Source organism: Dendropsophus ebraccatus, chromosome 3 (assembly GCF_027789765.1).
Source record: "Dendropsophus ebraccatus isolate aDenEbr1 chromosome 3, aDenEbr1.pat, whole genome shotgun sequence".
NCBI lineage: Eukaryota > Metazoa > Chordata > Amphibia > Anura > Hylidae > Dendropsophus > Dendropsophus ebraccatus.
Window position 1 is genome coordinate 63559453 of NC_091456.1, and position 26972 is coordinate 63586424.

General features: G+C 41.6%; 2 protein-coding genes across 10 annotated transcripts in view; both read right to left on the reverse strand.

Annotated features, from left to right (window-relative positions):
• RFX3 (regulatory factor X3) overlaps window positions 1-26972 on the reverse strand; it is a 184289-nt gene that overhangs the window by 128978 nt on the left and 28339 nt on the right. The window lies entirely within an intron of this gene.
• LOC138786500 (piggyBac transposable element-derived protein 4-like) lies at window positions 17122-18909 on the reverse strand. Its single transcript, XM_069963485.1, has one exon. It carries the CDS (start codon window positions 18907-18909, stop codon window positions 17122-17124), a length of 1788 nt encoding a protein of 595 aa, XP_069819586.1.

A 26972-nucleotide genomic window follows, 5' to 3' on the forward strand; every position in this document is an offset into this window, starting at 1 on the left:
AAACGCTAAATAGGGTGGAGTAGGGACGTTGGTGTTTGAACATACATTTTTTCATTTAGCTGACATTTTTTTTTAATATGCTAAAGAGTTAAACGGCAGGGTTTTCTACCCTGAGTTTTTTGAAAAATGGCTTTAAAGTAGTTGATGAAGGGGAAGTCATACTCACCTTCCTTGCTCCCCTGTCGCATGTCTATAACGGATCCCCCACACTTCTGTAACAGATCCCCGCCAAGCACACATGGTTTGCATGAGATATGCCTGTCAGCTAATTAGTAGCTGTGGCAAGACACCACTGCAGATGCTGATTGGCTAACAGCCATTTCTTGTTCCAACCACTAACTAGAATATGGTGTGCGCAGCTCCATTACTGAGGCACAACAGGGAAGCGGGAAAGGTGAGTATTTATTCCCCTACCGTCTACCCATCTGTATTAGCAGCATTTTTAAAACATACTCAGGGTGGAAAACCCTTTTTAATAACAGCTATTGTAACAAAGGTTTAACCCCTTAAGGTCAAAGCCAATTTTCGTTTTTGCACTTTTGCTTTTTCCATTTTATGTTTAAAAGTCCATAGCACTTGCATTTTTTCACCGAGAGACTTATATGAGCGCTTATTTTTTGCGAAACCAATTGAACTTTGCAATGACCGGCATTAGTTTTCCATAAAATATGCTGTGAAACCGGAAAAAAATAATTTGCGCTGTCAAATTGAAAACAAAAACGAATTTGTTTTGATTTCGGGGAGTTTTGCATTTACGCCGTTCGCCCTATGGTAAAACTGACTTGTTATGCATGTTCCTCAAGTCGTTACGATTACAACGATATATAACATGTATAACTTTTATTGTATCTGATGGCTTTTAAAAAAATCAAAACATTGTTAACAAATACACGTTCCTTAAAACCGCTCCATTCCCAGGCTTATAGCGCTTTTATCCTTTGGTCTATGGGGCTGTGTCAGGTGTCATTTTTTGCGCCATGATGTGTTCTTTCTATCGGTACCTTGATTGCGCATATACGACTTTTTGATCACTTTTTATTACATTTTTTCTGGATTTGATGCGACCAAAAATGCGCAATTTTGCACTTTGGAATTTTTTGGCGCTGACGCCGTTTACCGTGCGAGATCAGGAATGTGATTAATTAATAGTTCGGGCGATTACGTGTGCGGCGATACTAAATATGTTTATTTATTTGTTTATTTATTAATTTATATTTATAAAATGGGAAAAGGGGGGTGATTTGGACTTTTATTAGGGGAGGGGATTTTTTTATTAATAAAAACACTTTTTTACTTTTTTTTTTTACATGGACTAGAAGCCCCCCTGGGGGGCTTGTATATACATAGCACTGATCTCTCATAGAGATCAATGCTGTGTATATACACAGCAAAGATCGATTAGATTGGTCATAGATTGCTATGGCCTGCTGCAGGCCATAGCAATCTATTGCCGAGCCGGGATCAGCGTCATTCCGACGCTGAGGCCCGGCACGGGCAGAAGAACGGATCTCCCCCCCGCGATCGCATCGCGGGGGGGAGATCCGACCCACTAGACACCAGGGATAGTGTGCATAAAGCACTTCAATGCAGCTGTCAGGTTTGACAGCTGCATTGAAGTGCTTAATTAGCCGGCGCGGCAACGGGACCCGCGCCGGCTAACAGAGGCACTGCCCGACTGCACGTGTCAGCCGGGATCAGCGCCGTTCAGAGCGGGGTCCCGGCGGGACCCCGCTCTGAACACCCCCCGAGGCACCATGACGTATCAGATACGTCATGGGTTGCTAAGGGGTTAAAGGCTTTTTTTTCTGTTGGACTTTTTACTGGAACAATACATAGGACCAATGTTGGGATTACTACTGACTATTCTTTTTACTTTCTGAGTGATATGCTACTGTATATCGATATTTGTACTGCTGAACTTCTGACTTCTGTCATGTCCACCATGACTGTGTTCCCTGGATTTTAATTCCCCCCCCTCCCCCCGGCAAACAACTGTTACTATTGGTGCCCAATATCCTAAATAATTAATAAATTGACTACATTAGTACTAAAGGCCATCTGTGAGATAGTATTAGGCTGGGCTCACACTGTACATTTCTGTGGTTTTATCATGTTGCCAGTTGTCTCAGAGAAGCTCAGGTTAAATCCCCTTTCACATTGGACAGAGGAGGCCACCCAGTTGTCAATGTATTCATTAATAAGCATACCAGGTATCAAAAGTAAAAGAACAAATTGTCGAGGATCAGGGACCAACAGGAATAAACTATGATCCACAACCAGAATAAAGCTATGCTGTCAGATTTTCTTTTGGGGGACACGAGAGCAGTTGAGACACTACTGATGCTTTCCACTAGTGCTAACATACTGTGCTGCATTAATACTCTGGTCTATACAAATATGTTTTGTACAAAGGTGAATACAATCACAAGAAACACCTTCTTAGTTCACTCTCAGTAGCCCTTTTGTATCTACGCAAAAAAATAAAAAATAAAAATTAGATGGTAAATCCTCAAACATGGTGGTTGGCTTTGTGCTTAAAACTGCCTTACCCATCGTCATAATTTTTCACCATTATTTGACCATTATCAAAAACCCATTGTAGTGGCAACTCCTCGTTCCTGACGCGTATGGATTATGTTCATATATAAAAGAGCAAGGTTATAATCTTTTGACTGGTGCCATTTCTTGACCTAAACTGTTTACCTTTTCATGGGATAGAGAAAGCATCAATGATCTTCAACCCAGAATTCTATGTTGCTTGTGCATAGAAGTGTGGTACTAGACACACAGCAACTATTGCAAGTGGAAAGTTTACACCAATGTAAACTACAAAAGTATCTTACCTATTAAAAAAAAAATCCAACAGTCACTGCCTCCTTTTCTACCATCTTTAGGATAGTAACAAGCAAGAGGTCAGAGGCAGTAAAGTGAAGGACAATTTATAGGTCACCAGAAATCATGGTCATTTCCATTATAGAACTTCACAAGCTATAACAATTATTATTTTTTGGGATCAATCACCTTAAATGATGAATGATTGCTTCGGAGCAATATGAAAAGAGCGAAAGTGAACATCAACTTTAAAAATAAAATTTTGCTACATAGTAATTTTAAGTATTATCCATTGTGTAGTAAGAACACATAATTCCATGGTATAGTTTATAATTTTTAGGCCTAGCATTGTACTTTACAAAGCATGCAATATATCCTATGGAACATACAATATTGAGCATGAAAAGAAAAAAATCAGGAAAATTACACGTGCAGCTCTTTAAAAGCAACAGGTTTTAGGCAAGAGTTTTGCAGCCAGGAGACGGACAAAAAGCCCCTAAAGGGTAATTATATTCTACGCTGACGCAGCTTCTTTTATTCTCACCACAAGAAGCCGTGTCAAATGCAACTTAATGACCTCCCCATAGAACGTGAGGGAAAGACGCTTTCTGACGACGGTAATTGAATGACTTTCACTTGATTTAAAAGAAATTCAGGTGCCAACTTAGCAAATGGCATTACTGGAAGAGATTTGATGCATGGCCGAATATCTAACGCTAGAAATCAAACTTGTTTTATTTTCGCTACTCTCGGAGATTTTCCAAATATAAAACAAAGGTCCAACTGTACTTAGCATGTAGTAGCCTTTTAAAGGTAGAATACATCTGTATATTTACAAACTAAATAAAATACCAGAAAGATGTAGTAAATAAAAAAATGAAAATAAAACTTGTGTCCCGTGGCCTTGTCTTATGAGCAGACCCAAGTGATGTATTGTCCAGAGTAACAAGCTGTCCTAGCGGAACCATTGGATGTTAGAGTCATATGACCACAGGATGTTGTATCCCTAAAGATAAACTTCACTGAAGCCTTGTCATAGCTCAGAACCACAGAGGACATACTCTAATAACAGTACGATGATTATATGGTTCAACACAAGACCAGGTCAAAGGGTCCTCCCAGCAAATAAATAGTCTAAAACTTGTATGGAAGTGCCCTTTTAAAACAGGACCTTATTTTTAAGTCAAAAATACACCAAATTAAAACATATGCAATAATCCAGATCACGTCCTATTTTATTATGAGATAAATACCAAACATTCATGTCCAGCTATACAAGGTGCATATTTGTGGTAAATGTCCATATGTAGAAATTTTTGGACATACAGTATATTAAGCCCTCTTTCTCCCAACATGTTTCTATCACCTGTTAGGGCAGTGTTATCAGGGAGCATAGGTGGGGAGGCAATAGTGGTGAAAAATTAGAGATAAGCTATCTAGTAACGTCCAAGCAATTAGCTATAGGCAGTCTGTGATGGGAATCAGGAATCATTAGCCAATGAGCATCTTAGTGTATGTAGATTACTACTACCTGGAAACAGAGATATTTGAAATACAAACGGGATCAAAGAATATCAGACACCATGTACTGACGATCGCTTTAAAGAAATGAAATACACATGTTTTTAAGTCCCCCCCTCCAAACATAAATAAATAAATATTATTGTAGTACAATACCCATATGAAAACAGCAGCCAAGAAGTGATCAGTGGACAAGAACTGTTATTTCCCAAAGAGACACTCAGACCTGACATTATATGAAAATATGGAGACCAGGATGCTCATCTATCTGCCACTGCCTCTTGGTTTCCAGCAATGCTTATGGTTGTAACAGTAACATGAGCAGTACAGGCAACAAACCAACCTCTTGTGATGCTGATTGGTCAGAGTTGTATTAATTGTGAATTACTGGCGTTTATGCCTGATGGCTAGCAATGAATTAATTTGCATATCAGGTGTGGGGGCCTGATCTCAGGCTGAGGCTGCAACAGTTAGGTGAGACCCTTGGTTTCCTTACTGACAAGTCCTCTTTAAATGGACTCTATCATTAGATTTATGATACCCTATGTACTGACAGAGACATATTACTTACCAGCTATTTTTCTGATATGGAAAAGGAGTGCTGTGCCATGCCGCTCCCCACCAGCCACATTGTATAGGCAGACCGCTACCTATTAGAGGCTGATGGATGGAGGGAGCGGGTCCTCATAAATATCAAGGACTGCTGAGCATGCATACATAAAGGAGAACACTAGCGCTCGGCGTGCTCGATATTCATAAGGATATCAGGAAAACAGCTGCACAAAACAATCTAAGTAATATATCATTCTGCTCAGTGTCTCTGTCCCCTCACATAGGGCAGCATAAACCTAGAGTCTCTTTAAGCTAAAGTACATTAGATTAAAATGCATCATATTTATTATTATTATATATTTATTATTGTACTATATGCCTCACTCTTTTCTGCTAAACTACAACTACTTTTCTCAACCTTTTTTTAAACACGATAAGAGGCATTAAAAAACTTGCAAATTATAGCAAAAATATGCCATGTGCCATAATTTCCCACTTTTAACACCAAAAAACTGGCAGAAATGCCTTGATAAACTCTCTGCACAGTACCGTAATCGACTGCTGTGAAAAGACATATGTTCATTTGTATCACACCGTATCTTATAAATAGATGTAATTACCTACACTGTGTACTTTCTTATGTCAATAGTAACACAATTCTTTTCTCAGTTTTATTTACTGTTAAAAACAACTTAGAGGGGGAAATTTACTAAGACCGTTGTTTTACATGAATTGAGAATTGCGCCAAATGTTTTAAAAGATGCTTGCCTTTGCTATTCAAGCACCTTTAGGCTATGTTCACATAGGGTATGTACAACGGACATTGTTTGGCACTTAAAAAAAAAAAAATCCCACAGTCCACAATAATGTGGATTATACATAACAAAGAAAATCTAGTCTTAAAATATGAAAATGACATTGGCTTACTGGCAGACCCTTGTGCACAGTGAAGTCTATAATACAAAACATCATGTGACAGTAGCTACAATGACGGTTCAACATTATAGAGACTATTTTAAGTAAAGTATGTGAAAGGGCTATGTGATGTGCTGAACAGGACAGAAGCCTCATGATGAAGGCCAATGTTAGAAATAGTATAGGGAAGGCCAGGGCTAGGTACAGTATGAGGAAGGCCAGTGCTAGGTGTATTATGGGGAAGGCCAGTGCTAGGTGTACTATGAGGAAAGTCAGTGCTAGGTACAGTATGAGGAAGGCCAGGGCTAGGTGTACTATGGGGAAGGCCAGTGCTAGGTGTACTATGGGGAAGGCCAGTACTACATGTACTATGGGGAAGGCCAGTGCTAGGTGTACTATGAGGAAAGTCAGTGCTAGGTACAGTATGAGGAAGGCCAGGGCTAGGTACAGTATGAGGAAGGCCAGTGGTAGGTGTACTATGGGGAAGGCCAGTACTACATGTACTATGGGGAAGGCCAGCACTACGTGTACTATGGGGAAGGCCAGTGCTAGGTGTACTGTACTATGAGGAAGGTCTGTGCTAGGTACAGTATGAGGAAGGCCAGTGCTAGGTGTACTATGGGGAAGGCCAGTGCTAGGTGTACTGTACTATGAGGAAGGTCTGTGCTAGGTACAGTATGAGGAAGGCCAGTGCTAGGTGTACTATGGGGAAGGCCAGTGCTAGGTGTACTATGGGGAAGGCCAAAGCTAGGTACAGTACGGGAAAGGCCAGTGGTAGGTGCCATATGGGGAAGGCCAGTGTGTTGCACGATGTAGCCCTGCTGGACGCATGCAGCTGAACATTCTGTCTGCCTCTCTGCTCATCTTTTTCACTCCTCCAGTGCATCAATCAGCACAGAACCACCGCCATCCTGCTCTTATACTACTTATGTACCTCTACTTTATAGTAGACTCCACATCCTTCGGTCCACTCCCACACTGCACAGACTTCTTGACAAAAGTTCACACCAAAACTTTGGGATTTATGGTCTGTGATTGTACTTTTCTATTGAATAGATATGCACAAGAGCACTTACAGTTAAAACAAGAGTCTACTATCTTTAGTCAGAACATCCGATTGTGGATAATCACACACACTACGGATATTCTTTCCAGAGAGCGATTCTCTATCATTTTTATTATATAGATACAGATACTGAAACATTTCTTTTCCGATGCGTTTCTATTTTCTGATTTTGAACTTGTATATGTTTTTGTATGTGTATGTGTAGTGTGCTATCATGGGTCGGCCATACTGCCTAGGATTCTGTTCTGCTTTGTTAACGGTAGTGATAAGCGAATGTACCGGACGTTCTGGTTATATGATATTTCTGTGTATTTAGCTACATTACATTATAGAGTGGTAAGCTCTGTGGTAACCTAAACTTATGCACCTTTTAAAATACACAACGCTACAGGAAGACAAAGAGAATTTTAAAGGTACGGTATGCGGATATACTAATAAAATCAGACGTTTGTAGCTATTGTGTGTTCGTTTGCTGCAATGTTATGAATCCTACCGTTCTGATAGCTATATAATAGTTCACCAGCTATGCTATACTGTAACTCAGAAATGTTAAGGACTTCATTACATTCAGCGTGGTCACTTTCAGATAGTCAGCCTATTATGGTTGCTATGAGTTGGTTGCTGCGCAACAGAAAAAGTATACAAAGCTTGCAAAACAATTACACTTTATTTAACCTGTACAGACCTTCCCCACCAGCAAGTAGAAAAGTCTTGTGTTTTCCAACTCTATTACTTTAACAAAAATAATTTTTAAAAATCCTTGTGCTCATGTGCATAACGCAGAAAGCTTGAGAATGAATATGTATGAGCATCTGCTACAAGGAAAGTAGCAAAATAAGTAGACTCCAACCATGCCAGCCAGCTCAATAAATATATTTAAAGACTGTCAAAACTTTCATTTTGGAAAGATTCATCTTTTTAATGTGCTTGAGTACATTGTTAAAATGTATAATACTTAGAAACAACCATAAATTAAAAATACCCCCAAAGGGTACTACATGTACAAATAATACACCTTCCTGGTGGGGATACAAATATAAAAGATGGTAGTGCTTACGGGGCATGAAGAAGAGGCCTAATGCATTGCCACCTGAGGCACTGAGCCACTAGGAGGCATAGTAATGAATGGCTGACAACTCTCAGCTCAGTGTATTTTATACAACAGCTTATTTTCCACCAATAATAATAATAATAATGCCAGATGCAAGGTGCTTTATATCACAGGATTAAGGCCTTTATAAGTTTTTACGATTCCACATATTGTTGGCCTATTCTTAGGATAGGCCATCAATATCTTATGGTCGGGGTGGTGACACCTGGCACCCTCATCAATTGGGTGTTTTTTCACTGCTGGATCTATACTGTAAATGGGGCCGGAAGCAGTTGGCACTGCTCCTGCGTGCTGCATAGTGGCTCCATTTCCACTATAGAACTGGCTGTACCCCATCGAATAGATACTGATGGCCTATCCTGAGGACAGGTTGTCAATGTGTGGAACGGAAACTTCCTTTAAAGTTAATCTGTCACTAGTTTCACACTATGTAAAGCAAAGGAAGCATGAAACTAGGGTGGACTTTTTAATTACAACCCTAAATTATTTGCTCCGAAACACTTCAGCATTTCAGAGAAATCATACAGTAGTTTAAAAGAAGTCGCAAAGGGTCTAAAAGTTAGTTGAGTGGTCCCAGCCAGCTCCTCCCTGTTGGACTGGATTGATACATCCCCAGTGATTTGCCGCCCTATTCCCAACTTATTATTAAACTGTGATTCCACATTTCAGAGTGAATCATACCTGGCAGTAATAAGGTAGCCCGGCCATGCTGCCTGTGCCTGCTATATACTGGAGGAATCTAGGTAAGCACATTGCACCATATGCATATAATGCATTAGATAGTAGTTAAACAATGCTATACATTGAAGGTATATCTGCAACACTAATGGAAAAATGGCACCACTTCTGGAAAGAATCAATTGTTATTCTTATTTACTCAGTAATAATGCAATGTTTCAACCCAATCTGGAGTAAATAAAGATTTCAATTGGGGTTGAAACACTGTATCACAACTTGAGTAAATAAAGGAGGCATCTTAAATGGGTATTCCCATCTCAGCTAATATAGTTATACTTGTAGGACTTGAAAAGTTAAAGAGTAACTATAATTTCAGTAGCCAAAAAATGAAATTCCTCAAATAAAAAGCCCATGTGTTACCCTTTAAAAAGAGCCCTAAACTGCGTTGATAGCATGTGCGCTTGCTGAGATATCACCAGTTGTTTGGCTCAGAAGAATAAATGAATTTCTCTTCTGGCTGCATGAAAGTGGGCGTGGCCTGTCCCTCATCTCCCTGGCTGAGTCCCTCCATTCACTGACCAGCACCTTAGCAGATGTATCACACATAGCAGGATTAGATAGAGCCCCAGCATACAGTATCACAATGTAAGATTAGATATAGAGCACCAGCCGATGGTATCACACACAGTGGGATTAGATACAGTCATCTGCTTTCATTACACTGTAGGATAATGTCAGCCATGGAGGTGGCGGCACCTGCTGCAGACCTCTGATAGTGAATGTTATATGTACTATGGAAGGACTACAGCTGTGTTGTGCTGGGACTTGTAGTCCTTCCCTCAGTGACTCACCCACTCTCCCTCATGCAGCCCATTGGAGTCATGGTGGCATGACTTGTTGAAGCACTGAGTACTTGTCCCTCCATCCATCTCCTCCCCTGCGCTGCTCCTCACACACAACACCCTCAGCACTGCTTAGTCACCTCTGTGAGGGGAGGGGGGAGAACATGCTGCTAGGAGGTGGGGAGGAGGTTTTGTTTATGTTTCTCTCTGTGTCAGGGCTGTTATCTGATGCTGCTGTCAAAATCTGACACGCCCCCTCTGCAGGGAGGGGGCGTGTCCAGCAGGAATGCAGAAATAAGTCAGAGCCAGACAGAGCTGGCATAATCAGCCTTATGTATTTAAAAAACTGTTCATTTTAGGTTATTATTGTATATTGCAAAAATTGTTATCATGCCCTAAGCTAACTAAAACTGAAAGGTCAAAATATTTTATAGTTACGCTTTAAAAATGTTTGCAAATACATTCATTTAGCAAACTTGTCTCCTTGTCCTGAGCAGCTTTTCCCCTCCCATTGTTAAAAGCTTGTTGTCTAGGTTACAGACCACCACTCTGCTCTAAAAGCATTGGTCTTCTTTCCTCAGCTGGTCCCACCGTTTTCGACAATTTTAATCAAACAGGAATATGTAAACTAGTGTGTTAGGGGCACTGGGGGCATTCCTTGGCGCCCCAGTGCACTAACCCTGGCTGCAGTGGGTTTGGAGGAGTGCCTCCTCAGGGTAAGTAAGCAAGTAGAACCAAGAAAATGGGAATCTGAGTCTCCTGTTAGAATAGAGCAATGGGCTGGGTGTGCATGCCACTGTTCCACTTTTTCTCTATTGGAGATGTGGAAATAGACAAACTCCCAATAGCTAGCTCCCATAGAGAATGAATAATGAGATTTGCGAATGCATTATCAAGATGTCAGGGAGTTACAGCGGTCAGATTGGGGAGTCATTGTATCATAGCAATTTAAAACATAACTTTTATTTTATTTTATTTATTTTTTTTGTATCTAAAAGATATAGAAGATCCCAAAAACAAAGAAGCCATAAATCAGATAATTAGACTATGGTGTAGTGATTAGTGATGAGCGAATAGTGAGATATTCGAATATTCGATATTCGTACGAATATCCCGCAAATATTCGAATATTCGATCGAATATTCGATCCCATTAAAGTCTATGGGAACAAGTATTTGATTAGTGAAAAACATCTATTTGACCATTTGGAGGGTGAAACCGGAAGCTGGGGGATTTGAACGCTTATCGAATATTTATCGAATATTCGTACGAATATCGAATATCTCACTATTCGATCGAATATCTATTCGATAGCAGTGATCTAGTTCAAAACCACAGCTCCCATCACAAGGCTGTCATAGTTCAGTGTTAAGACAAATGCGGGCATACACATATCTCGCAAAATCACACCTTGCCTTATCCGGTGCTCATCCCATATACAGTGGATAAGGGATAACTCTGCAAGAAGCAAAACCGTTTAGGCATTATATAATAGCTGTAGGGTATACAGCATTATTCATTTAGTAGGAAGGGTGATCGTGTTTTTAGTATCAGTCACTAAAGCGTCATGACTAAAGTTAGTTTATGACCACTTTCACACAGCAGTATTTAGGTCAGCAATTTGGTTTAGTATTTGTAAGCCAAAACCAGGACTGAGTGCTCACTAGTCATTGGGCTCTAGAGTATACAAATATAGGGGGCTGTCATTTAGTTCATTGTATTTTCAGGATGTGTTGTCTGGAAATCTCTAGGAAATTCCCCAGGCTATTCACCAACATAAACTTTTTTTTGCAATCCATCCATCCATCTATCCATGCCCAATAACCAACCATTATTATTAACCCTTTCATGCCACATTTATTTTCGGTAATCGTTTGCAAATTTTTTTAAACTCCTGGTCACCTTTTATTATTCTTTTGAGGGCTTTTTTTTGTGAATGAATGGTTGTGTTTTATTTTCCATCGTCTTCTGTTTATTATATATTGTAAAAAAAAAAAAAATAAAAAAAAAAATTATGCAATATTTTGTGGGAGTTTTATTGGCTTTCATTTGTGGTTTTAACTACTTTAAACTACTAAAAATCTTTTTAAAAATTATCATTTGGAGATTGTTTGACATTTCATTTAATGTTTTTTTGGGGAAACTAGATGACCAAACCACAGCAGTTCTGATAAAAATTGTGATTTTTCTTTTTATTTTATTCAGAACTTGAACAAGAGATTATTTGTAGAATACACTGCAATACTACTATATTGCAGTCTATAAGCTCTCCTAGTATGCAATACTAAGATGATAGGTGGCCTGGCTATCACCTTACCGGCTTGACACCCCATAATCCTTGCATGGCAGCATTGGATAACGGGGATACACCACTCACTGTCTAGCCGTCTAGATACCAAGGTAACTAATGACCTCAGCATCTAGAGAGTTAAAGGGCTGAGATGAAAAGCTGGTGGGGGTCAGCTGTAATACACAGCTGGCACCAGTTGTCTTTGGTGCAGGCATGGCTTCTAAGCCCTCTTCATGCTCCCTTCCCAACATTATGACATAAATATATAAAATTTTAAATGATGCAAAGGAAGAATTTCGATAACTCTCTAATCTGCTATAGCCATATACTATTACAAGAACACAAACTGGTGATAAAGATTGTTAAGTATACGCTCACATATTCTTGCCGCTGCAGTATTTTACCTTCCATTATGTCAGTGTCTTTCAGATGCACATATTTCTATTAAATCCTCTGCAGAACGCTCATTTCTTAAGTCCCATAATGAGTATATGAAAAAATCAGGAAAGTATGAAGGAAAAGTATTGTTATTTAAAACACATAAATACACATGTAGTAGGCAAAGAAGGAGGTCTGGGATAATTTAGCTGTCCATGTGCCTTCAAAAGTGACAACGGAAACAAAGTGGTCACAGGTGAATTTCTTTCCCTAACCAACAAAACGGTGGCGGAGCCATGTCAAAGAGAAATCAATGTGGTGTTCATTAGCCCTGCAAAGGCACTACGCCATCAGTCAGGGAAACACGCTTATCAGCCACTAGGTTTTCTTTTTACACTCACATCGGAAGACACAGGGACAACTAGAATGTTCACCTTTGTGTACACATATCTATCTTCTGAGAAGCCATGGAGATAGGTCTGAAGAGACCTCACAGAGGGTCTGGGCAACTAAAGCCGTTCACTGTCACAAAGGAGTTGTGGTACCAGACCAGTACCAGTACCAGATCAGTCCAGTACTGGGCCATAAACTATGTATACTTCCTGATTAAAGCTTAAAGGACAATTCTGGGCAGGGGGATTTTTTGCGGAACTGCCCGGGAGGTCGAGAATTAAAAAAATAACATGCGCTTACCTCCCTGGCTCCAGCGCTGGTGTTCATGTATCGCAGCACTAGCCCCAGGACATTTCCAGGCTTGAAAGGGGACCTGGTACGTGATGTTCCAGGCCCGCTAAGCCTGTCAGCGACCGCAGAAGGGTCCTGCCTTGGCCGCTGGCTGGCTAAGCGGGCCTGGAACATTATATACCAGACCCCTTCTCAAACAAGGAAGTGGCCGGGGATGGGGGGTCCGGAGCTGTGGTATACAAGCACCAGTGCTAGAGCAGAGGAGGTAAAAGCTTGTTATTATTTTAATCCTCCCCCTTCCTGGCAGTTCTGCAAAAAGTCCCTCTGCCCGGAATTGTCCTTTAAAGAGAGCCCTTTTATTCTGGAGAACAGTTAATTTTCTATTCAATTTTCTAAATGCCACAAAAAATATTCTGATGGGCTTTCACATTCTAGAAAATGTTTGTGCACAACAGCATATGTCCTCGTTTTGTGATATTTGATTGACAACTCTCTCCTTATACATAAAAAGAGAGACTTGTCAATCAATCTGGAGGGAACAAGTTGGGGAGTCCACCTCCCAGACTCTTTTTTTCAACATCAGCACTTATACAGAACTATAGGAGGAATATATTGAGGCTTGTATATCTTTGGGTTTATAACAATTTTGGCCAACAATGTCTGGCCCCCCAGGCTGTTCAGGGGAGCCTCTCTACAGGCTTTTACTGAATCGCATTGGGAGCTATTCTGCACCACTACTACACAATAGATCATCTCTTTTAAACCCAGAAAACCCCTTTGAGACTAGCATCTGAACCGCTCTATTAGTAAATTTCATTAGCTACACTGTAAATAACTTTTTAACCCCTTGCCTCTAAAGCCTCTTTTGGCCTTAATGACCAGGCTCATTTTTCAAAATCTGACCTGTCACACTTTATGCGCTTATAGCTCAGTGATGCTTTAACGTATGCTAGCGATTCTGAGATTGTTTTTTCGTCACATATGGCACTTTATATTAGTGGCAAAATTTAGTCACTACTTTGTGTGTTTTTTGTGAAAAACATCAAAATATCATGAAAAATTTGAAAAATTTGCATTTTATGAACTTCTGAAATTCTCTGTTTTTAAACAAGGAAGTCATAGCACATAAATTAGTTACTTACTCACATAACCAATATGTCTTCTTTATTCTGGCATAATTTGGTAAACATATTTTACTTTTTTAGGGTGTTATGGGGCATAGAAACGTATCAGCAAATTATCAAATTTTCATGACATTTCCAAAACGGATTTTTTTTAGGGACCAGTTCTTTGTTTAAATGGATTTAAAAGGCTTGTATACTGGAAACCCTCATAAATGACCCCATTTTGGAAACTAGACACCTTAAAGAATTAATCTAGGGGTATAATGAGTATTTTAACCCTACAGGGGCTGGAGGAAAGTATTCACAATTAGGCCGCAAAAAAATCGAAAATTTAAATTTTCCAATAATATATATGTTTAGATTAAAGTTTCTCCTTTTCAAAAGGAACATGAGAAAAAAAGTATGCCAAAATTTGTAACGCAGGTTCTCCTGAGTACAACGGTACCCCATATGTGGGAATAAACCACTGCATGGGCACACAGCAGGGCTCAGAAGGAAGGGAGCGACAATTGGCTTTTTTAATGCAGATTTTGCTGAAGAAGTTTCTGAGCGTCAGGTGCGTTTGCAGAGCCCCTGTAGTGTCAGCAGAATAGAATCCCCCCAAAAGTCACCACATTTTGGAAAGTACACCCCTCAAAAAATTCATCTTTGGGTAGGATGAGCATTTTGACCACACAGGTATTAGAGGAAAGTATTCAAAAGAAGACAGTAAAAATGAAAAACCAAAATTTTTCAAATAATATGTTCGTTTAGTTTGAAATCTCTCAATTTCACGAGGAACAGGAGAAAAAAAAGTACCACAAAATTTGTAACGCAGTTTCTCCTGAATACAACAGTTCCCCATATGTGGGCATAAACCACTGTATGGGCACACAGCAGGGCTCAGAAGGGAAGAAACGCCAATTAGCATTTTTAATGCAGATTTTGCTGGAGAAGTTTCTGAGCGCCAGGTGCATTTGCAATGCCCCTGTAGTGTCCGCAGAAGAGAACCCCCCCAAAAGTCACCCCATTTTGGAAAGTACACCCCTCAAAGAATTCATCTTGGTGTAAGGTGACCATTTTGACCCCACATGTATTAGAGGAAAGTATTTAAAATTAGACAGTAAAAATGAAAAACTTGAATTTTTCCAATAATATGTTCGTTTAGTTTAAAATTTCTCAATTTCATGGAGGAACATGAGAGAATCCGCACCCTAAAATTTGTAACGCAGGTTCTCCTGAGTAGAATAGTACCCCATATGTGGGCATAAACCCCTGTATGGGCACACAGCAGGGCTCAGAAGGAAGGGAGTGCCAATTAGCATTTTCAGTGCAGATTTTTCTGAAGAAGTTCCTGAGCACCAGGTGCGTTTGCAGAGCCCCTGTAGTGCCAGCAGAAGAGAACCCCCCCAAAAGTCACCCCATTTTGGAAAGTACACCCCTCAAAGAATTGATTTAGAGGTACATTGGGCATTTTGACCCCAAAGGTGTTTGAGGAGAATATTCCCCATTAGGCCGTACGAATAAAAAATCACATTTTTTTCAAATAATATGTTTGTTTAGTTCAAAGTTTCTCCTTTTCAAAAGGTACTTAAGGAAAAATGAACTCCAACATTTGTAACACAAGTTCTCCCGAGTACAAGGGTACCCCATATGTTGGCATAAACCATTCTTTTGGCACATGGCAGGGCTTAGAAGGAAAGGAGCGCATTTTTGCATTTTCAGTGCAGATTTTGATTGAAAAGTTTCTGGGTGACATCTGCGCTTGCAGTGCTCCTGTAGTACCAGCACAGTGGACCCCAACCACAAGTGACCCCATTTTGGAAACTACACCCCTCAAAGAATTGATTTGGAGGTACAGTGGGCATTTTGACCCCAAAGGGGTTTGAGGAGAATATTCCCCATTAGGCCGTACGAATAAAAAATCACATTTTTTCAAATAATATGTTTGTTTAGTTCAAAGTTTCTCCTTTTCAAAAGGTACTCAAGGAAAAATGCACCCCAACATTTGTAACACAAGTTCTCCCGAGTACAAGGGTACCCCATATGTTGGCATAAACCGTTCTTTCGGCACATGGCAGGGCTCAGAAGGAAAGGAGCGCATTTTTGCATTTTCAGTGCAGATTTTGATTTAAAAGTTTCTGGGTGACATGTGCGCTTGCAGTGCTCCTGTAGTACCAGCACAGTGGACCCCAACCACTAGTGACCCCATTTTGGAAACTACACCCCTCAAATAATTGAGTTGGAGGTACAGTGGGCATTTTGACCCCAAAGGGATTTGAGGAGAATATTCCCCATTAGGCCGTACGAATAAAAAAATCACATTTTTTCAAATAATATGTTCGTTTAGTTCAAAGTTTTTCCTTTTTAAAAGGTACTTAAGGAAAAATGCACCCCAACATTTATAACACAAGTTCACTTGAGTACAACGGTACCCCACATGTGGGCATAAACCGTTCTTTGGGCACACAGCAGGGCTCAGAAGGGAAGGAGTGCCATTTTTCAGTGCAGAATTTTATGGAATAGTTTTCAGGTACCATGTCAAATTACATGAGTTTTGTGGTATCAATTGACTAAAAGTCCCCCATAAGTGACCCCATTTTTGAAACTGTACCCCTCAAAGAATTGATTTAAAGGTATAGTGGGCATTTTGACCCCAAAGGGGTTTTAGGAGAATATTCCCCATTAGGCCGTATGAATAAAAATCAATTTTTTTCAAATAATATGTTCGTTTAGTTCAAAGTTTCTCCTTTTCAAAAGGTACTGAAGGAAAAATGCACCCCAACATTTATAACACAAGTTCTCTTGAGTACAACGGTACCCCACATGTGGGCATAATCCGTTCTTTGGGCACACAGCAGGGTTTAGAAGGGAAGGAGTGCCATTTTTCAGTGCAGAATTTTATGGAATAGTTTTCAGGTACCATGTCAAATTACATGAGTTTTGTGGTATCAATTGACTAAAAATACGGTCCATCCAGCAAAACATAAACTGTTTCAGCCGTAGTATTCATCTAGGGGTATATTGAGAATTTTTTAATGCCAATTAGTATGTGGGCTGTATAATAATGGGGCATAAGGGGGACTAAAATAAGGTTGTGAAATTTTCAGCAGTTTTCAGAAATGTATAAAAAAAATAAAAATGGGGTTTTAGGAAAAATCTACAGATGTGTGGTAAATTTTAAAACAATCTTTGATACATAATCCTGGGTTGCCAGGGCAGGTCTCACAACAGTAAAATGTATCCTTTCGGATCCCTCGCTTAAAGCATACCCTACACCTTTTTTGAGGTCTGAGTTTTCTCTCTGTAGGGGGAATTTCTGCTGGAAAATGCTGCCCAGGGACAATGCGGCACACTGCAGTTGGTGGGCCACTGCTGCTGCCCGCCCCATCGTGTTGCACAAATAGAAGGGACTTAATGACTGCTTCCTGGAATTCGAGATATCTCCCTCCATGGCCAGCTTTTTTGTACAACACAAAAGAATTATATAGGGCAGTCTGTATCAGGTGCAGAACAATCTTTTTATACCACGCCCTTGATTTCCGGAGGGCGTTGTAAGGTTGCAGAACCTGGTCAGACAGATCCACCCCGCCCATATACTTGTTATAGTCCTGGATAGCCACAGGTTTGATGGCAGGTACTGTGGATCCACGGACTGCAACGGGGCTGGATCTGTCCGGATGTATGCTGGAAAGTACAAAGACATCCCGCTTGTCTTTGTATTTGATGAGCAACAAGTTGTTGGAGCACACTGCCCGACTCTCCCCCTTCCTTACTGGATGCTCCACAAAGGTTTTGGGCAACTGCTTTTGGTTCCGCCTGATTGTACCGCAGGCCACAGTGCCCCTGGACAATAGGCAATTAAATAATGCCACACTGGTGTAAAAATTGTCCAGGTACAAATGGTAACCTTTGTCCAGGAATGGATGGAGCAGCTCCCACACAATCTTTCCAGTGAGGGTGAGGGTAGGAGGACACTCAGGGGGGTTAATTATAGAATCTCTGCCCTCATAGATTCTAAATTTCTGTGTATAGCCTGTGCCACTATCGCACAGCTTGTACAGCTTCACCCCATATCTGGCCCTTTTGCTGGGCAAGTACTGTTTGAAATGTAATCTGCCTTTAAAATGAACCAAAGATTCATCGATGGACAATTCTTTGTCAGGTGTGAACAACTGACTGAATCTTTGGTTCAGGTGGGAGACAACAGGGCGCAGTTTGTAAAGTCGGTCGTAATCAGCACTGCCAGCAGGAGGACACAGGGAATTGTTGTTAAAATGTAAAAATTTTAACAACACTTCGAACCGTGTCCTGGACATGATGGTTGCATACATTGGGGTGGCATATAGGATGTCGCTCACCCAGTATGACCTAATTGTGGGTTTTTTGACAAGGCCCATGCTTAGTAAGATGCCCCAAAATTTTTTTAATTCACAGGGGTTGGTGGGGGTCCATATTTGGGGCCTGGCATAGTAAGAATTGGGATGGGTTTCAATAAATTGGCCAGCATATAGATTAGTCTGTTCCACCATGCTGGCCACCAATTCCTCACTAAAAAAGAGGGTAAAGAAATTAATTTCTTGGAACCCGACAGTAGGTATTTGAATGCCAGGGCTGGCCGTAAATGCTGGAATCTGGGGTTCATAGGAGCTTACAGGAATCCAGCTGGGGTCACTGGTGCTGGGGTCCCTGGTGCTGGGGTCTCTGGTGCTGGGGTCTCTGGTGCTGGGGTCACTGGCGCTGGGGTCACTGGCGCTGGGGTCACTGGCGCTGGCCACTGCAGACCTTCTAGCACGTCTACGGGGGGGCTCATATGAGGACTCACTTGAGTAGGATGAGGTTAGCTCAAATTCCTCCTCACTAGATGACTCTGTGTCTGACATCATGTAAGCAAGTGCCTCCTCAGCACTGTAACGCTGTTGTGACTGTTGTGACATTGTGTTGGTCACAAAAAATATTGTAGTAATAGTGTATGAATGCTAACTGAAAGCGGACAAGGGGTTAATTTTTTTTTTAGAGGGTAGACGATCACGGTTCACAGGATATAACAGACGATGATAATGGACAAGGGGTTAATTCTTTTTTTTCTTTTTCACAATTTTTTATCACAGGAACACAGAGGAAAGGGAAATTGGGCGACAATCACAGCTCACAGCAGACTGGGGGATGACGATCACAGTTTACAGGGGACCAGGGGCGATGATAACGGACAAGGGGTTTATTTTTTTTTTAGATTTTTTACAATTTTTTTTCACACAGGAACACAGGAAAGGGAAATTGGGCGACGATCACAGCTCACAGCAGACTGGGGGATGACAATCACAGTTTACAGGGGACCAGGGGCGATGATAACAGGTTACTTTTTTTTATATATATATATTTTTTAACACAGGAACACAGAAAGGTAAATTGGGCGACGATCACAGCAGATGGCAGGGGGGGGGCGACAATCACAGTTCTCAGTAGACAGGGGGGACGTTCACAGCTCACAATGACAAGGGGGGGCGACGATCACAGCTCACAGGGATAGAGGGGTGATGATGACAGCTCACAGGGAATAGGGGGGCTACGATCAAGGGATTATAATGAGTTTTTTTTGCTTTCTTCACTCCACCAAAGTTATGCACGTCTCTCTCTGTTCTCCTCAGTCACAGAACTGAGGAGAAACGAGGAAGAGAAGTGAGAAGACAAGATAGTGAGCTGTCATTGGTCCACCTCTGCAGAGATGGACCAATGATAGCATCACTGTCCAAGCTGCAAGGGGATTGGTCGCCTGGCTGTCACTAGGCGACCATGGTATCCACCAGCAGACAGATCTTTCTCTCTCAACTCCCCCATTACACAATGGAGGAGATCAGAGCAGAAGAGGCTGCAGGGGTATCGGGGGGTATGTACAGGGATCCCTGGCAGGTGACCCACAGATCGCCCCCCTGGCTGTTGGCAGGAGACCCTGAGAGGCACCCACCAGGTAATGTAAGCATCACTGTGCTTTTGCACAGTGATGCTTACACTATTACTATGGCCTCTATTCACATAGCTGTCATTGGTCCATACGGACCAATGACAGCGATCGCCGCCCAATCCGCCGCCCGATCGGTCTCCTGGCTGTTGTCAGCCATTGCCAGGAGACCCCAGGGACCCGCCAGTGGTGAACAGCAGTAAGCATCACCGCGAGATTTCGCGCGGTGGATGCTTTAACTGCTTCATTCATTCTTAGCTGTCATTGGTCCATATGGACCAATGACAGCGATCGCTGTCCGGTCTGCCCCCGGATTGGTCTCCTGGTTGTTGCCAGGAGACCCCGGGACCCGCTGGCGGCCAGATCCGGTGTGTGTCACTGCGCGATTGAGCGCAGTGACAGTTTACATCCATGACGTTCCCGGAACGTCATGTTGCGCTAAGTACTTGAAAGCCATGACGTTCCGGGAACGTCATTTAGCGGCAAGGGGTTAAAGGGGTTCTCTGATTAAAACTCCGAATGGTCCCCGGTAATAAGTGGTGTACCCCAAGGGTCAGTACTGGGCCCTCTTCTGTTTAACTTGTTTATTAATGATATTGAGAAAGGAATTGACAGCAATGTTTCTATCTTTGCAGATGACACCAAGCTTTGTAGTACAGTACAGTCTATGGAGGATGTGCAGATGTTACAGGATGGCTTAGACACACTGAGTGTTTGGGCGTCCACTTGGCAAATGAGGTTCAATATGGATAAATGTAAAGTTATGCACCTGGGTACTAATAACCCGCATGCATCTTATGTCCTGGGGGGAGTTACTCTGAGAGAGTCGCTGATGGAGAAGGATCTGGGTGTACTTGTAGATAATAGACTACAGAACAGCACACAATGTCAGTCAGCTGCTTCTAAGGCCAACAGGATATTGTCATGCATTAAAACAGGCATGGACTCTCGGGACAGGGATATAATATTACCGCTTTATAAAGCTTTGGTGCGGCCCCATCTGGAGTATGCCGTCCAGTTTTGGAACCCGATTCATAAAAAGGATGTTCTAGAGCTGGAGAGGGTACAAAGACGGGCAACTAAACTAATAAGGGGAATGGAGCATCTTAGTTATGAGGAGAGATTAAAAGAATTACATTTGTTTAGTCTGGAGAAGAGACGTTTAAGGGGAGATATGATTAACTTATTTAAATATATAAATGGCCCCTACAAGAAATATGGGGAAAAGATGTTCCAGGTAAAACCCCTTCAAAGGACAAGGGGGCACTGCCTCCGCCTGGAGAAAAAAAGGTTCAACCTCCGGAGGCGACAAGACTTCTTTACCATGAGAACTGTGAATCTGTGGAACAGTCTACCCCAGGATCTGGTCACAGCACAAACAGTAGAGGGCTTCAAAACAGGGCTAGACAAGTTCTTAGACCAAAATAATATGAATGCATATGTATAGAACCTATCACCCCTCCCCCTTCCCTGTATCCATCCCCTCCTTGGTTGAACTTGATGGACATGTGTCTTTTTGCAACCGTATTAACTATGTAACTATTGTGGTGGGTGTAACTTCCATACTCCCCACCAATCTCCAGATTGGACCCCGGCTCCTTGGTTTTTAATACAGCCGTGGTTCAGCATGTGACCGCGTCTCTGTTCATTCTCTATGGGGCCGCTGGAAAGAGCAGAGTGCTGTACTCTGCTCTCTTCGGCAGCTCCATAGAGAATAAATAGAGCCGTGGGTCACATTTAGACACGCAGATGTATTCTAAACAAAGGGGCCAGGAGCCGTTCTAGAGATCGCCATAGAGCACGGAAGTCGATCTCTTACTTGTCTCCTATCCTGTAGAGGACAAGTAAGTTTTAATGGGAATCTGTCACCCCCCTGTGCTGGGGTGACAGGCTCCCGACCCCCCGCTACAGCCCCCTATAAACACATTTAGTTTGTTTTATATAAAAGTCGCCAACCGCTTTAAGTAGGCATTTTATGCTAGATGCCTTGATCTCAATTGGCCTCCCATATTTATTGAAAGTCTTAAATATCGGACAAGAAAAATTTGATGTCTATCATAAGGTAGGCTCCAGCAGAACCGTGGCCAGTGAAATGGTTCCTGAAATGGTTCCTGAAAAGCAAGCATTGTATTCCATCTTTTTGTGAGCACATAAAGCTGTAACTGCTCCGACACTACAAACTTCTGGTTTGGCATGACATATAAGCTGTTAACATTTGTCCTAAACAGACAGTAATTTCGAGCACAAAGCAGCGGACATAGTTTTTTAGGACTCTGCCAGTGTGGCAGCAGTTTTGGGATCATCATCATCATCAGGCTTATATTACAGGAACATTGAATCTGTTACAATAGGGAAAAGCTGCAAATACTGAATTTGGTATTATCTTTCTTCATTCTTATATTCATGTAGGGAGCAGTGCACATTAGGAGGTTTGATCATGGTGTGCCTCCTGATTTCATTAGACTATTGCTGGGGCTCCCTCTATCACTCATTTGTCTGCCAGCATAGCCCATATAATGAATGCTCCCTCCCACCTGCATTAGTGACTGAACAATGCTGTCAGCCATAAGAATGACTCCAGAAACATTCTGCATGCAATTCTAGCCAAAACAGACCACAATGACTGCAGAATTAACCCTGAATAAGCTCAAACTCTACCAACAACTTGAAAATTCAGGTTTGGTATATTTTCTTCTTCCCACAGCACATAGCACATAGGGATTATCAGCTCAACCGGTCGATGTTGTCCCAGGTACCGTAGCAGGCCCAATGTATCGCGGTGTATTGTGTCGCTCAGACTTAGGGTCCTATTAGACAAAGTTATTAACAATAAACTATTGCAAACTAGCACTTTTGCAAATGACCTGAAATCATTCACCATAATACATGTAACGATAGCCCTTATGTACAACTGCAATTCTCTAGAATACGAATTATCGTAATAACAAACAATGTGTACATACCAGTCAGCTCAAAAGATGCGATCAACAACATACAAGCAAATTTTCGTTAGTCGTTTGATCGTTGCCTGCGTACATACAGAAAGATTTTTTGCACAATAATCTATACGTGTAATAGGCCCTTTTCACACTGAGCAAGAACAGCGGAATCCCGCCGTGCTCAGTGTCTCACTGTGAGTGAAGGAGAGGGCGCTGCTTCACTCACAGTGAGACACTGAGCATGGCGGGATTCCACGGCGGAAAGGTGTGAATGGGGCCATAGGGCCCTTACCCTATAATGATCTGTCTGTGGCAAGGCTTAAAGTGAATGTACCTTCTGATACATTCCCTTTAAGTTTTGCATATCAATAGAATGGTGCCGAAACCCCTGCCCTTCTGTGACGCAGCTCCATTGATTCTAATGAAGCCGAGTCACAAGGAGAGTGGGGGTTTTCTTCCACTGGGGGCGGACTGGCCCACCTCCAGTGCTTCAGCCTCGGCCGGTGCCCGGTAATAGACTGGTGCTGCAGTTCAAAAAAGGACGGCGGCACCGGCTTCTCCGCGATGGTGCCTTCTATTGACATGCAAAACTTTGAGCAAATGTACCTAATGGTAATGTTTGCTTTAAAGTAAATCTATCAGCTGCAAATCATGCTTCAAACCGGGGCTGTGGAGTCAGTAAGCTGCAGCTCCGACTCCAACTCCGACTCCTGAATTTTATCAGGACCGACTCCGACTCCTGCTCCTTCATAAATGGCCGGTCATATACCAGGGGAGTTAGTTATCACACTGGCTCAGCAGCTTCTCCCTAATGTCCTACATGATCCTGGGGCGACTTCTGAGGGAATAAAGGAATACTGTATATAAAGCAGATTCTCCTGTGTGTACAGTGGATGCAGCCAGTCTCCAGCCTCAATGTCCTGAACTACTCACAACTAGACCAGATGGAGCAGGTGATCTTTTCCTGCTGACAGTCTTCTATGTTTCTAACTAAATATTCACCATACTTAAAGAAACACTGCTAACAATGTAATATACCTGTAATATAGAGGTCAGCCATAGTGATATAGAGAGGGGTCTCACATAGTGATATAGAGAGGGGTCACACATAGTGATATAGAGAGGGGTCACACATAGTGATATAGAGAGGGGTCACACATAGTGATAACACCACACTGACGACAAAGGTTACTGCTACACCACTTAAGTCTTCTCCTCCTTCTCTATATTACACAGGATATCTTCATATTACCCTGCTGCTCATATATAGTCATCCAGCATCCAGGAAGAGAACAGCACAGATCTCCCCTCACACAATGGACTCTTCCAGCTCAGAAACAAACTGCCAAATAGTGACCGACAACTTTTCCATGACCCACCTTTATGTATTAGGGAGAGTGTCCTATTAGAATGTTGCTCATAATATATATTTATGAGCAAAACTTGTAAAATTCACATTGAAATTCAATTCTACATTTTTTAAAGATTTTTTTAGTCGGAACATTTTTTTCCTGACTCCAGCCAAAACTAGCTCCGACTCCGACTCCAGCCAAAACTAGCTCCGACTCCAGCCAAAACTAGCTCCGACTCCACGACTCCGACTCCACAACCCTGCTTCAAACTGCTGACACTGTTAGATAGCTGTTAGGTCAAGGAGACACATTGTACCTTTCATATATCCAGCTGAGCTTCCAGAAAGAAGAATAATGCTTTTATTTTGTTGCACAAAGTGTTAAAGAAGCTTTTCCGAGCTCCTGAAGTGCACCAAGCTTACCATGTATCTTCTTGTGTTATAGTTGACCATTTGCAATGGGTGATCAATGGTGTGTAAGGTTGTTTTGTTAGCAGCTTTGGCTAACAGAGAGGATGTGCCCTTTTATACTATTGATATGCCTTTATTTTACAACCACTTTGTTTTAGATGAACAGTATGAGTCAGCTAGGAGGAGAGATCAGCAGCTGCCAGAAAATGCCAGTGTTGCCTACACAGACTTAATTCCAACTTCTCATAAAAAAACAAAAAAAAAAAACCAAACAAACACATTTTGGCAATTTTCATCCACCATACTTCTGCACTCTCTAGTTTGTACTCCAGTACTCTAGTTTGCCTCTGGCATAGTCACTGTGTAATGCACCCTGCTACTTCATATTTTCCAAGAAATTGGAAACAGAAGTAAAAAAAAAAAAGTTTAAAAAAAGGTCACTGCAGTAAACAAAAGCAACAAGGTTTTACTTTTTCTTTTTTTTCCAATGACTTGCTTTTTCTACTTGTAGAAAGCAGCACATTTCTTAACTTGTAAAATATATGTACATAATAGTAGGAAAAGCTGTATTTTGTCTTTAGAAAACACAAGTACACAGAGTCCTGTGGCAGAATGTAGAATGTGCAATTTTTGTTTGAGCAGATGTCAGTTCAGTCTCTTATAAAATAAAGAATACATGTATTCTGAAGAAAAAAAACCTATCGTATTTGCAGCCTATAAATCCCAATGCCAGCAAGCAACATGTCTCTGATACTACATTAACCCATAAAGTACTGTACGTGGAGGTAGAGAAATGCTGACATTTCTTTATTCACGCTGCATTACCAGTCACTGCAATTTATACATGCCTTGGAGATGCAAAGTCAAAGAGCCCTATTACATGAAGCAATAATCTGCCGAATCAGGACAATTCGGTAGATCATAGCTCGGTGTAGAAAAGACAACGATCAGCTGGTGACAATAGTCATCGGCTGATCGTGTCTTTAGGTCTTGACCTATGATCATCGGCCGCTGGGTGCGCATTGCTATGTGTAATAGCAATGCGTGGACGACGGCTGATGATTGTGTAACAAAATAATAAAGTTCAAACATAGCTGACCACGCTCCCCTATGCCTCTGCTTAGCTAAGCAGTCTGTCACTTCAGAGACCAACTTTGCAGTACTCATAGCGGCTGTTGGACTAGGCAGAAGACAGGAAAGTATCGAGGGAGCGATTGAAGCATCGTGAAGCAAGGTCAGGTATGTTTGAACTTTATTATTTTACGCTAGGCAAGGGCTGCACAGACATTGTTAACGATGTCTGTGCAGCCCTTGCTGCATGATGGTTGAGCCGTGTAATAGGCTCAGTAAACGAGTGCCGATTTAGCAGATCGGCACTCATCTACATTAGTGATTGGGCCGTGTCAAAGCTTCGCTTTGGCTGTCCAGGCATGATGGGAATTGTAGTTTGCCCATACTCTTTTATTCATGTGCAACCAATCCTTTTTCTTAAAGTGATAAGACATACATAAAGAATAGATCATTCTATTTCCCACATCTCTTTATCATTATCAGACTTTTGGCCTAATTCTCAAAAAAGGTGTAAGAGAAAGGTAACCCTCACATGTCCTCCTTACACCAAAGATTACTGTTAACATAATTCTCCAGACTAAATAAAACTGTCTGGTCTATTTGAAGGCTGTCTAGTCTTAGAGCAACTTGTATTGGGTTTTCTTTCAACCAAAATTGTCCGTCAAAATGTTGGTGAATTCTTTTGGTCTATTTAGGCTACGTTCTTTTTAAGTCATGTAAGACATTTTTTGTGGTACATTTGCAATAGTTTATGTAGGCTAATGTGTGCCATGTTGTGTTGTGTCCTACATGTTTGTGCATATCGAACCTTGTGATGTAAAGAGCTGGTGGGCTGTAAAACCTTCTCAGTATTTCTTAGCACAAGGAAACACGGTTTCCTGCACCATACTAGAGTGAGGGTCCAAGCAAATAAAAACTTATGTGGTAAGCTGGACTTTTTTTTCATTTTTCATGCTGGTTTTCTGGTTATCAGCTAGCAGAAGGAGGAGCTGTCAATGCATAGCACAATGCTGACATGGTGGGGAGACTGGTGGCATAATAGGAAACGGTACAATGTAGCTGTGTGTAGTGCCAAAGTGCTGTGGGTGAAATGAGCAAGTAGGCAAAAGTGCGGTCATCTTCAGATGTATCAGTGTACCAAAAGCATAGGAAAACAGATGTGGGGGCTTGTAGCTGTGCAACAAAAACAGAGTAGAGATACCATGAGACAAGCCGGTAGGAGTCTGAGAGCTGTGCAGTACGGCCAGGGAGCAGCTAAGTCGAGTGAGT

What these genes read in the sequence shown, in the direction of transcription:
- LOC138786500 (XM_069963485.1), bottom strand. Translation starts at nt 18,909, where the DNA reads ATGTCACAACAGTCACAACAGCGTTACAGTGCTGAGGAGGCACTTGCT.